The sequence below is a fragment of the Lycium ferocissimum genome, chromosome 7 (assembly GCF_029784015.1).
Source record: "Lycium ferocissimum isolate CSIRO_LF1 chromosome 7, AGI_CSIRO_Lferr_CH_V1, whole genome shotgun sequence".
Classification (NCBI taxonomy): Eukaryota; Viridiplantae; Streptophyta; class Magnoliopsida; order Solanales; family Solanaceae; genus Lycium; species Lycium ferocissimum.
In genome coordinates this window covers 16,493,062-16,506,533 of record NC_081348.1, presented here as the reverse complement: position 1 = coordinate 16,506,533, position 13,472 = coordinate 16,493,062, and the positions used below count along the sequence as shown (strand labels likewise).

The 13,472-nt window shown below is 34.2% G+C and overlaps 1 protein-coding gene across 3 annotated transcripts; it reads right to left on the bottom strand.

Annotated features, from left to right (window-relative positions):
- Nucleotides 1-4,029: 4,029 nt before the first annotated feature.
- On the bottom strand, nucleotides 4,030-10,947 carry LOC132063540 (sugar transporter ERD6-like 5). 3 transcript variants are annotated; one of them, XM_059456114.1, is made up of 19 exons: nucleotides 10,796-10,947; nucleotides 9,293-9,440; nucleotides 8,786-8,848; nucleotides 7,716-7,805; nucleotides 7,552-7,611; nucleotides 6,840-6,905; nucleotides 6,682-6,747; nucleotides 6,529-6,604; nucleotides 6,361-6,425; nucleotides 5,989-6,081; nucleotides 5,782-5,862; nucleotides 5,610-5,694; nucleotides 5,473-5,516; nucleotides 5,335-5,397; nucleotides 5,196-5,255; nucleotides 5,028-5,081; nucleotides 4,819-4,878; nucleotides 4,615-4,729; nucleotides 4,030-4,507 (listed from the first exon to the last, which is right to left on the bottom strand). In XM_059456114.1, exons 2-19 carry the CDS (start codon nucleotides 9,425-9,427, stop codon nucleotides 4,386-4,388), a joined length of 1,398 nt encoding a protein of 465 aa, XP_059312097.1. In that variant the 5' UTR covers nucleotides 9,428-9,440; nucleotides 10,796-10,947; the 3' UTR covers nucleotides 4,030-4,385. The 3 variants fall into 3 exon arrangements, with proteins under 3 accessions (XP_059312097.1, XP_059312098.1, XP_059312099.1); XM_059456115.1 differs by lacking the exon at nucleotides 7,552-7,611; XM_059456116.1 differs by lacking the exon at nucleotides 10,796-10,947 and having other exon boundaries at nucleotides 9,274-9,408.
- Between the last annotated feature and the right edge of the window lie 2,525 nt (nucleotides 10,948-13,472).

Below are 13,472 nucleotides of genomic sequence, written 5' to 3'. Positions count from 1 at the left end.
TTTTCAATTGAACATTCAATTGCTTTTTTCTGAAGAGAACTGAGATAGAGATCTGATGAATTAGTGTGATGGTTGGATTTGACCAACAAATTTGAGAGAAAAAAATAAAAAAATGACTGCTTGAAAAGTAACTTATTCAAGAGTAATAACAAGATATCTGGATAGTTATTCAAGTGATTCCTGATTGCTTAGCATTGAATCTCAGACCTTATAGTAAGACTCATTTGGCTTCCAAATAAATATGTAATTCGATTTCTTTTGGTGTCGGTAGAGACCTCACACTAATGAAGATTATAGCATCTATCTAAATGCACACATTCTTCTGGAAATATGAGCTTCACAAACCAATAAAAATTTTAACATCGTGCAATGGTTGCCAATCCCTTGGTGTATAACTGCAATATTGCGAGACTTGCAACTTTATGATTATGCATGTCATGCCAAATATTAGTCTTTCACAGTAAAATGAGTAAAATGATTGTTTTGTGTTCATGTTTAATAGGTCATTATGTGTGATTGTGCAAGTCATTCCGTTAGTTTCAGCTTCTAAGTTCTCTTTATTTGCAGGAAGAGTATTCTAGCGAAGGCTAAGTTGCGACTGGCAAAAGTAAATGATTTGAGGCAGGCAGCTAAAACTGGAGCAGAAATAAGCTGAGACAGGAACAAGTTGAACTGGGTACAAAGGTGGAGTTGCGTGTTTAGTAAGCTGAGGTAAATAGATTTCTTCTCCTAAAAGCTTATCGCCAAAGGAGGGCCACACTGAGGGAGAGGACATCACAATCATTACTACGTCAAATGGCTCGTGAGAGCAAGTGTAAAGAGTGGTGCTTGCCACAATTTATCAGAAGCATGCAACTGTTGAGAAGAAGATGATGAGATTGCTGGAAGCCGAAAAGAAGAGGGCATGTGCTAGAGTCATGCAAGCACGGAGTGTTGCGAAGTCCGTTTCTCACCAAGAAGAGGTCAAAACAGGGAAATGAAAATTAAAATAGAAGACAAACTACAAAGGATAACAACATATGCACTTGATTCAAGTTAAACAAATTTTAATGATGGTGTCCTCTGTGTAATTTGTAACACTATTTTTGTGACTTCGGAACTTGACAATGAACAGGCAAAGAGACAAAAAGCGGAATACGTTATGCAGAGAGGAAAATCACATAATTCGACAAGATGCATAACCAGGCTGACCTGCTTTCAAGAAAATTAGCAAGGTAAAAGGAAGTAGTGAACCCTCTTTATTTATACAAATTGTCTTAATATAAGTGAGCTCATTAACGCTGGACAACCTGTTCCTGTGAACATTTTGCCTCAGAGACCTCAGGTAATTTTGACTTTACAGAACTGAGCTTTAAGATAGTTTTTGTCCAAAACCAATCGTACCTTATTTGATTTCATCTTTCATATCATATGATTCTAGGATATCTTTTAAGAAGGGATTTTTAACGAGTGTGTATTTTCCTGTGAAACCTCATTAATGGTTATATCTTTTCTGTTTTCATAGTGGTTGCCACAGGACTCAAATTGCACGTAAAAAAAACTTGCTACTAGCATGCTTCTTCAATTTAAGAAAGATTTCCCAAGATAAATGTCGTTTTTTTTATTTTTCGGCAATCTTTGACATTGAATTCTGGAATTGAGGTGCCTGACTTTGAAAGATATTCATTTTTGTCTTTTGATTAGGATTTATCTTTTAAGAGCAATTAACTTCTGTAAATTATTCAAACCAGCAATAAACACTGTGTTACTGACATACACTTATTTTTAATTTCATCTTTAGACATTTTGAATAGTGTATTAATTTTTTAAATGTTTAAAAATACCAAGCATTTAGCTACTGCCACTGTGAGAATACAATGTTGCTTATGACTTGATGTATTTGTTTTAGGTCTTATAGTGTCGTGTTCAACTCCTCTACTGAAATATTAATTTGTAGGCTGCACCAATTTTATTTCACAAGAATAGAGTTTCTTATGTTAAACCACACTTCTTAAATATCTTAAAAGGCTGAAGCAGAAGAAGAATTAGTATACTGATATTTAGGTTTAAAGGATTATGTTATGACTTTTATATTTATTCTACCTTTTCAATTACTAATCATTTTATTGTACGCAGAGTATTGAAAGTTGAGTTAAGGCAGATATTGAGGTCAGTTTCGCATGGTATTGAGGGATTCACTGGCTTTCTGAAATGATGTCTTGAAGTTTTTCTATAGTACTTGCACGTAAGTCTCATATGATATAATTATCTCCGTTGACTGGACGAAGCCTGCTAAATTTCCTCCAAATCATGGTTTAATGGTCAGGCCACCTGAAGGGTGACTGGAATTCCCATTGAGGTGAAAACCAATAAGAAAACAAGTTGTATGACATTAGATTAAATCTGCTGAGAGAGACCTTGAGGCTTGCATATCAGATCTTGGCAAATTAGATGCTCTGTTTCTAGCAAGCGACCTAAATAGAAATCTGAACGTATGGCAATATCATACTTATCGTGCATTGCGTTCAAGCAAGTAAAGACACTAAGACAAAAATCAAAGTACAAAATTTGGACAAAATACATGATGGAGCGGAATAACCAATTTATCTGGTCTTACTTGTGGTCAGTCATGAAATTGGAGAAGCTACTTTAACAGCAAAAGACATTTTAGATATTAAGTCCTGAAGTTTCCTTAAGTTCCCTGATTTGCCTTGGCGCATGTCTCATCATTAATTGTTGGAGATCAATTTGAAGATGTTGACTCCTTCAGAAAAAGTGTGCTCGAAGAAGTAGTGGGTTGATTCTGAATGCCCAGGTTCTAGATATGTATATCAAACTTGCTGGTGTCAAGAGAGAGAAGGGAGGTAAAACCAACAAACCCCACTAAAACACTTGAAGTTCAAATTACAGTCTTCCAGGGAGAAAACTTGAATTTAGACTGCAGAAATGGCAGAAGCTGAGCCCTAAGTTAGGCGTATACCCTATCAAATACATGTATTGATAGTAGATGTGCATGTATAATCTGCTTCTCAAGCAATGCCTTCGGCTTTTCTTAGTTTCTTCACTGAAGTTTTGATCTTAAGAATCATGAGAGATACCCCGCTTTATTTCTGTAATGAGAATTGTCATCTTGTTTCTGAAAAATTTATGCTATACAGATACCATTCTAATTGCCATTTATGCATGTATTTTCTAATAAGCACTGATTTTGATGATAATTCGTTTTGCTTACTTCAAAAATAAAATGTTTCAACTTTGCAAAATTTGTTGCCATTTATCCTCAAAGAGAAGTAACGTAAGTTGATACTAATAAACCCACAACTCTTGACTAAAAAAATAAAAATAAGAAAGTTGCTGTTTTAAAGGATAAATCAAATAATAAAGTATTTATTTAGCTTCAGAATTGAGTGTTGGCCTGCGCGGCTTAACTCATCTAGTGTTTTAAAGATGGAGAAGAGTATACGTATGAAATAACACTGATCTTAATTTTAATACTTGATCATAATTAATTAATTAATATATGTAAATAAATATATTATTTTCTTTACTTCACATAATCATAGTTAATCATATTAAATTAAAATATGTTGTTGTCAACGCTAGTATTTACTAAGTATTTTGCATATTATTTAAGTTGTGGTGAGTGGTAGGTACCCTCCACTCTTAATTAATGGTTTAAATCTAAGAATAAAGTCATTTTTAAGAGAAGTCCGGCACAAATTCAGATTAGTTGGACTGTAAATCGCTTGGAGGGATTTTTTTTTTTCTTCCCACTAAAGCGTTGGAGGTAAAAATGAGATAAACTTAAGAGGTTCCCTTTCAAAAAGGTTAACCAATACAATCCTATTAGAACAGGAAGTCTGTATCTCCTCCCTTAACTTTTTGTTCAACTTCTTTGTCCCATTTCGTTTATAAATCTCTTTCTATGCGTTAGAGTTTCAAAAGGTTAATAGAAAGTACTTCTTTTCCAGATAGTACTTGTATCATTGTAATTATGGTATCTTTTTCTTTTGACTAATTTACTTTATGTTTTAAATATATAAATGTGTGTTTTATTTTTTTTCAAGATAGTACTTGTATAAGTTCATTCAACTTTTGGTTACATTTCCTAACTATCCAGCTTTGTTAGATATGAACAGAAAGCTCATTTCCATTCACTGCTTAAGATCCTAGGCAATGTTCACACGTTATAACAGTTGCCTGCCCCATCCAGTATTGAAATGTGGTTCTACTTCAATTCCAAATCTGTGATCTTTACTTTCTCGTAAGCACATTCACGTTAATGATATATCGGACAATATTTAAATATGAAGAAATCAAACATCAATCTTATTATGCAGTTCCGGTTCTGAATGATAAAGTAGTCTGATGAAGTTCAAAATAAGCACTCATGAATGAAGAATGTATCATTGGAGTAATGTCATCGATGCCTGGATTTCTTCAAGTGTCCGTCCCTTAGTCTCTGGTACCAGCATTGCAACAAATACAACGACTGAGCCACAAAAGAATGCAAACACGAAAAATATTCCTGGAAGTTTTGACGCAAGTAAACCACTCAACCAGTTGAATAAATTAGAAGAGAATTTTAGTACAAAAGCCAGCTATAGAGAAGAGATGAAGAATGGCGGGCATTACCTGCTGAATTCCATTGGAATAGGAAATTAAAAGCATAAGAAACTATCCAAGAAGTAAAACAGCTGACCAATGTCGTAAGACTTCCAGCAGAACCCTTAATGTTTATAGGAAGTATCTGAAATGGAGATCGACTTTCAGTTTGGCTGAATGTGTATAACATATTGTGTTTGAATATGACATCATAAAATTCATTTTTTGACGCACCTCTGACATGATAATCCAGGGTGTACCACCCATGCCCATCGTGAAAGATACAGAAAAGAGCTGGTTATAGAATGAAAGATCAACAAAATGATGATAGAATATAGAGGTAACAGCATATGAACAAGGCAAAATGGAAGTTAACACCAGAATGCAAATCTCAGGACTTAGGCAAGCTATAGGTGAATAAAAAAGACGATGTTTTCACAAACCATTATGCCAGTGAACACCATTGAAGAGATTAGCTCTGCTGATTGATGAAGATCCTGTTCATGGTAAAGCAGAATCATCGATATAGTGAACATCGCATCGAGATTAATGTGTGGCAAAGCAAATGGGAAACTGAAGAAGTAATTCAAATATATCACCAAGTTTAGCACCTCGAAAAGAAATCCCAATGCAGCAAGAAAGCATCCTAAGCAAGCCCCAGCAGAAGAAACCTGCAAACGAAATGGTGATGCTTATTCAAATTGTTATTTTATTGGCAAAGCGACATGAACCCACAGTCATTGACCTAACCATCATAAGAAATCGTCGCCCAGCTTTTTCGGTTAGGATAATACCCATGGCAGCAAATGGAACCTGAATTGAAGAATGACTGTCTGAGTGTCCTTTTTAACGGCCTTTTATTAAACTGGACTATTAAGAGTTGAGAACCTGGAGAACAGCCATGACTCTAGATGCTGAGTCTGCCGAACAACCTTGTAAAATGAGCTTAACTTTTAGATGTGTACCTATAAATACAAGGCTGAAATATTCTAGTCCAAACAGACTTTATTTCTGATAGTTGTTACCAGCTGCTCTAAAAATTGAACTTGCAAAAGAAGTTATCGCACTGGTCCCTCCAAACTGTACGAGAGCCATTAACCCCGTTCCAACCTTATGATATTGAATATCCACAGAAATATCAGACATATCATCTAAAGTCTTTAAGTATATCAATGCAGGGTTATGCATAAAGCTTACAATCAGTGGACGGGCATATTTCCTACTGAACAAATCCATAAATTTGGATCCTGAGTGTTGCTGAACTATTTCAGTATAGTCCTGTTAATTAGAGGAGAGATTTTAGTAATAGCAGCTCTTCTAGAACTAGACTTCAATAGAAAAATATGAAATGGACAACCAAGTAAATAACAGTGCTCGATTAGACATTTTAGAGCAACTTGTTACTTTTATTTCAGCTGCTTCAGCGGAAATATCTGCATTTTCCCCCCTCAGACGTTGTAGTGATGCTTCTACCTCCTTCTCAAAACCAATTTTCGACTGTCAATAGAACAACATCAGATATCATTTACCATAGGAGCTAGATAGCTTAAAATCAAATAATAAAACGGCTCTTCTGAGAAAATTGTAGAAATAATATAAGAATAAAGAGGAAACATATATGCTTGAATTTGCAGCAGTACATATCCAATAACATCAGTAATCCACGTGGGATAAAATGATTGTAGATTGTATATCTCTTTATAATTCCTGTTGAAATAGTTGGAGCACAATGTTTAGTTAATGCCACCTAATATTCTTTGTGAATAATTTACTCACCAACCACCGAGGAGACTCTGGTATAAAGAATACACCTAGCACCTGTATAAAGCAAGGAGTAGCACCTGAAAGTTCAACCAATTTCAAGAAATTAAAAAGGAAACCTCTATATAATCAGGCATCTTCTGTTTGAAATTCTCTTTTCTGTTGCACGCATTGTACCATTACCTACTAGAGCTAAAGTGCGCCAGCTCATGTTATTCCCAATGTAATACGCCAGTGAAAAGCCAAGAGTCAGTGTAAACTGCAAAACACCAATGCTTATACATAGAGAAAAAGAGTTGTACCCACAAACCAAAATCAACAAAGTTTTTCATTTACTGAAGCAGCTGCTAGAAAGCACCCTCGGATATCTTTCGGTGTGACCTCTGAAATGTATATAGGTGCCTGTTTGCAATTTAATTCAGATTGCATTATGCATCAGACCTTTTTTGGTCTAAAGAACGGAAAAAGTTATCGGAAAATATTTAATAAATTACCACATACAACTGAATTCCTGCACCAACTCCCATCAGCAACCTTCCAGCATCAAGCCACCAAGCTCTCTTTTGACAAGCACAAACATGTAAGTTGAACCATAATAAGGAGAAGGCTAATAGGGAGTCAGAGAAAGAAAGAGCTCATAAATGATGATGTATACTATGTTGAAGATGAAGACAAGGGCGAATCCAACGTATAAGCAGTTGGTGCACATACTTGGACTTTACCCATGTATGTGGAAAATTTAAACTAAAGCTTATATATTATATACGTTGTGTCTGTGTGTGTGTGTGTGTGTGTGTTCTTTTTTCTTGTGACGATATACTTTAAGAGACAGCCACTGCCTTAAAATCTGATTTTTTCAGCACTATCAATGTCATGTAAATGTTTGAATTAGTTCCTAGTGTCTTTTATATTTCCCCAATAGGTTCTGTTGCAACTTGTCTGATCTAATCAAATAATCGACATGCTATAGGATTAACACATGTTATAGCATTGATTATATTTTGCCAATAGCTTCTGCTGCAACTTGACTGAGTTAATCAGATAATCAATAGGCTATGCCACTATTTGCCTAACACCTGTAACATGGCCTGACTGGAAGCAATAAAGGGAGGGGAGATAAAGAGAGCGCACACACAAAGAGAGAGAGAGGGACAGTAGAAAAGTTATTTCCATGTTGTGCTTGAGGTAAAAGATATTCTTCTGTACCTTGCCAACGGTTATTGAATACCAGCCCAAGATATAAAATAAATCCAAAATCCACATTGCCTGCATTTATTATAAACCAATTAGGAACTCAAAAAGTTGATTCAAGTTCAATAATTTTGAATAAATGAAAGTTCAATAAAGTTAGCAAAGAAAAAGAGACATACAACTCTCCTGCCAAAACGATCAGCCACTTTTCCACTTATCAGAGCCCCAATCATTCCTCCAAATGTCATGATTGAAGCAAAAACCGAGTACTCCACAAAAGGAAAGAAAAAGAATAAATCAGACTATGGAAAGAGAAATACTAATTATTTTGTTTATTCAATTTATTCGATCTTATTTAAAAGGAAAAAGTTTATCCTGATGAAAAAATGCATTTCAATTGACTGTCATTATAGACATTGAAATTCCAAGTCTGTTCGTGGTGGAAGAGAACATCTTGACAAAGTAGAACTAAATGAACCTCTTGGTTAAATTTGTGAATCGTGAGCTTAATTACAAAATACACATGCACATAAATGAAGAAGGAACACCTAATATAAAGCTACCTGACTAAATGAGAGAGATCACGTTATGTTGATACTAACAGTAGACTCTAACATAGCATAACTCCCAAAGACATGTAATTTTCCTTCAAGGGAGTTTTGTTCTTGCTCTTGCATTCACTATTTCCCCATTTCAGCTAGGATTTAGTAAGAATCTAATTGGCATGCTTTGGGAGAAACAAACATACCTTTAACCTCTTCATTTAGAGAAATGGAAGCTTTTAACAAACAATTTCATGATTGCTTTATAAGAGAATAACTCAATTTATGTGTGAATACTGATGCACTCCCAGTATATTTTGTGGTCATGGCAAATGTTATGTAAGTAAACAGCAATTCATGCATCACTACACTTGTCTACATATCTAGCAATTAGATTAAGGACCTCTTTGACCGATCAAACAAAAAAAAAAAAGTGAACTTCTTTAAACCCCTAAATAGATTCGATATTTTCACTTTACATGCAACAGGCTTTGAGATTAATCCGGAGCCAGCACATAACTCCTGGACTAGGTTACTAATTATGGGTTAAGCGTCTTCTAGTACTTCAACTATTCCCTGTTTTGTAGTTGAATTACTGTATCTACACTTTTCAAGATCTCAGAACAGGGCTAAATGCAGATCAGGTCAGTGTGACAGAGCAGTTCTGCCGCTTTTGTACACAGAAAAAGCTGTAGTAAAATATTTACTTCTGCTATAGAGAGTCCCAGGTCATTCATGATCCCTGATTGAGCAGGAGATGCATATCCAACCTGCAAAGGACACACAGCCAGCAACAATCAGTGGAAGCCTTTTAAAAAAAATTCCTCAGGTCATTAGATTACACTACGAGAAATCTGAAGTATGCTATTTGAGAAATATGTTATAGTGCTTAAGAACAGTTGCATGTTTCCTGCCATTAAATTTTTAATACATTCAAGAGGAAACTGATTTGTACGGATAGATTATAGATATGCTGAAATAAAACATGCCCTGAAGACTCTAGATCGAACGAGGAACCAAATTTTATGCATTTTTCACGCCTGTGGCGCTAGGACACAGTAGGAAGACCGACAGATATATGTTTCTAAACATATGCTGGACAAAATGGATGCTTAATTCAGTTTTATCATAGATGGAAAATTATGTACCTTCACTACACCCATAATATGAATTAACAGACCTCAAAATCTCATACCTTTACAAGTAATACTTACAGCAAATCCATATGCAAAGTAACCACAGGCAGCAACTGAGGAGCTCAAAACAACATTTGCGGTAAAATGGGATTCCCAACTTGCTTTATTGACACTATTCCTATCTAACAAACTTTCTTCCATGCTTTGGGTCATATTATGTTGCTACCTGGAGAAAAAAGGAAAACACCGTTAAGCATGAAACTAGAAGTTTAGAAGAGTGGGAATGTGTCCAATACTTCACGAGAGAGCTATAAAAGGTATCCTGAGCTATATACAATCTCTCAGAATCCGGCAGACTTCGCCAAAAAAACAGAATAACTGTTGGGATTTTAAGGTGTGAATGGGAAATGAGAAAAGATACCTTTTGGAGTGCACCCAAAAGGCACCTTTTGGATTGCACCTCTCCATCTCACCCTTTCATTGCCTATAAATTCAGAGGCCTAGCCTCAGTTTTAGATACAGAAATCAGAATTCTTTTCCCTCCATGTTTTCTGCATTTGTTCAGAACAAAATTATAGTAGAGTTGTGTGATTTGTTGCCGAATTTGCGTTCGCCGAAGTTGGTGGGGTTTGAGGTAGCGCTACGCTATTAACAGGTATATCTGTTTTATCTTGGGAGAAAGTAAACCATAACCTCGGTTATAGCGAGAGGATTAAATTCCTTAAGGACACACAGTGAGTTCTGAGGACTCTGATATTTTTAGTTTAATGCATTTTTTATGTTTTTCAAGATTAATTCATGTTTTTGGTTTACACAGTAATACTAACAATAACATGGAAGCAAAAGATCAAGATAGCCAACTAGTCCGTATTACGCTTAGTCATGATGATACGCTTACCCTAGGTAAGTGTTCGCTAGGAGGCTCTTTAATTTTGTTTAGAGATATGTATATCAATAGGAATTGTAAGAGAGCCCTTAGCGGCTAATAATGAGTATTGTAGTATATATGATATGGTAACTGAAGGGAAATGGATACTGACGATTTATATAGTTGATCCTGACTAGTTTAAATTGAGACGTAATAGTTGTTGATCATTCGCTAAAGAAAACAAAACAAGGAAAAACACAACAACTTTAGATACCAATAAAATTAAAGACAAGAAAATTAAGTATGGAACTGTTATTCAAACAGGTGGTTCCCACTACTACACAATACACTAATAATGAGAACCCCAAGTTAGAAAACTTCAAAAAGCACAGTTGGATTCAAATCTGAATCACAAAACAGCACCAAAATTGTTCATGTTAAGAACATAACATAAAATAGGAAGTACATACTACAGTCTACAAGTTGATTCTAGAATAGCAAATAGATAGCAGCATGGATTTCTTAAATAAGCATGCATGATGAAGCATATGCTCAAAATCTACAAAAATCAAGGTTATCATGGTCTCTCTTTAGTTCAGTAGTATATGTATATGTATATGTATATATATATATATATATATGCTAAACAAGAAATGTAAAAAACTAGTAGCTAAACTCAAAACAAAACCTGGTTGAAGGTTTTGTGATCTTACCAATCCAATGACCTCCAGCACAAAAAACAGGTTTGGTGAAAAGCCAAAGGGAGTGTCAAGTGGAGTACAGCATTAGCAGACAGAAATATGTATACACTAGAAAACTACGTACTATTTTATGCGTCAGGACCGCCATTCTCATTTTAATAAGAAGACCTCGTATGATCATCATGGAGATAAATAAAAAAGACAAAAAATCAACTAACCCCTTATTAAAAAATCATTGCTTTTTGGATGATTTTCGGTAATTGAAAATGACGACCAACCAATCCATATTATTTTGGAACTAATGATGTAATGCACGTTTTTCTTGAAATACGCGACTGGTATTCTTTGTCTTTCTTTTTTTTTTTTTTAGCTAAACTTCTAAACAGTTAAAAGATATTTTATTTAAGGAAATTATTTAATTACAGAATAATAAGGAAAACATATGTATGTGGTTGACTCGTTGAGTGCTAGTAAAGGCTGGGAAAAAAAAAATTCTTCCTTTATTTTACATTTCTATATATAAAAAAAATAAGCGGCTTGTGGGTACGAACACAGCTCCCCAAGCTTGTACCAACAGCTTCACGAATTGTACCCATATTAAATTCTTGTACCATGAGCTATATAATTTGTACACTTTATCCAACTATTTTTATATCTCATATAGACATGTGTCATAGTACTAAATATTTATTCCATTCTCATGTATAGACGTATACACTTTAAATTTAATTCTCCAACACATTTATTTCCTCCGTGCACTTTTACATTGTTTTTGATTTTTCGTGTTCTAAATTTCTGAATATTTATTTTCTTCTCATGTATAGACATATGCAGTTCAATTTTAATTCTCCTACACAATTTTTTTTCCTCCATGCACTTTAATGTGTTCACTTTTGACTTTTCACATTTTTTGAGAATTAATAAATCCCATATGGATATATGTCATAGTACTGAATATTTATTCTTTTCTCATGTATATACGTGTGCACTTCTAATTTAATTCTCCGACACATATTTATTTCCTCCGTGCACTTTTACTTATTCATTTTGACTTTTCACATTATTTAAGAATTAATAAATATGATACTCCTTTCCATATTACCCTACCACATTACTAAACGACTTTTCAATTAATAACAATTAATAAAAATGAAGTACTCTCCTTCGTCCATATTAACGTAGACATTATGCTATAAGATATTTAATATTTAATTCCCTTCTCATGTATAGACGTATGCACTTCAAATTTAATTCTCCTACACATTTATTTCCTCCATGCACTTTTACTTGTTCACTTTTGATTTTTCGTGTTCTAGCTGAATATTTATTCTCTTCTCATGTATACACGTGTGCACTTCTATTTTAATTCTTCGACGCATATTTATTTCCTCCGTGCACTTTTGCTTGTTCACTTTTTAGTTGTTCACTTTTGACTTTTCACGTTATTTAAGAATTAATAAATGAAATTCTTCCGTTCCATATTACTTGTACATTCTATCTTGACTTTTCACGTTCTTTAAATTAATAAAAATGAAGTACTCCTTGGCCACATTACTAAATAATATAATAATATTTTTATATTATTTAACAATTAATATAAAAACTTATAATATATTTTTTAATTAATTTAATAAAAATATTTTAATCCAATATATACAACAAAATGGTTCTTATGTTTGGATCTGAACAGTTACTTAATTGAAATGGATATCAACATATCGGTATACATATAAAATATTAAAGAATTTAAAAGAAAAAATTTAGAATCAAAATATTAATTTTCCCTCATATTCTTACTAATTTTCTTTTACATCATACCCAACAACTTTCATTGTCATGATAATGATAAAAAAGTCGACTCTTTCCATCTCAAAGACTTTTAATTACAACTAAAGTGATGGTACATAAAATACATTTTGTATATATAATAAAAATTAGAATGTTTTTAAAAGTTATTTTCAAAATACAAACCTTAAAGACTGGTTAATTAAAGACCACCCACCCCCACCAACCACGCACCACCCACCCCCACTACCCCCACCTCCCACCACCACCCCAACCACCCACCACCCACTCCGTAATATAGCAAAATACTATGCAGAGAGAAGTACTAGAAAATTAAAGAATACTTGATGCCTGAGGCCCGCCATTGGCATGCATATTCTTTTTGGAATTAGTGATGTGATACACGTCTGTCTATCAGTACGGAGTCTAATGTGGGCAAACCAGCCTTCTTGCATTGAGATCACTGTCTTTTTGTCTTATAAGACGACTAGTGACATTTGGCCCGACATTAAAAGTTAAATTGTTAATTCTGTTGTAAGTTGGATCCCCACCAAAATACTTGGGCACCAAGTACCAAGTTGTTCACTTATGACCACCAAATTGTTCACTTATTTCCTCCTATAAATAGGAGTTCATTTGTAGAAGTTAGATATACAATCAATTCCTCTCTATATACTTTTCTCTTGTGTATTTACTTTATAGTCTTTATTTTATGGCATTACGAAATCAAAGAGACTCTCATCTCGAGCAAATACTTTTAAAAGCCTCGAAGTGTATTGAATTTCTTTGTCTTAATTAATGGCAATCTTTTACAGCATTAATTTGTTGCGTAGATATATACGGCAAAAGGTACATCTTGGGTTCTTGATGCCGAAATTCGTCGATACGATGGCCACCACCTAAA

Bases quoted from the DNA above. Each gene is read 5' to 3' on its own strand.
- LOC132063540 (XM_059456114.1), bottom strand. From the start codon at position 9,427: ATGACCCAAAGCATGGAAGAAAGTTTGTTAGATAGGAATAGTGTCAAT. The intron at 6,082-6,360 runs GTGAGTAAATTA...TTCTATTGACAG, and splicing joins CAGAGTCTCCTCGGTGGTTG to TCGAAAATTGGTTTTGAGAA. The intron at 5,517-5,609 runs GTAACAACTATC...TCATTTTACAAG, and splicing joins TTCAATTTTTAGAGCAGCTG to GTTGTTCGGCAGACTCAGCA.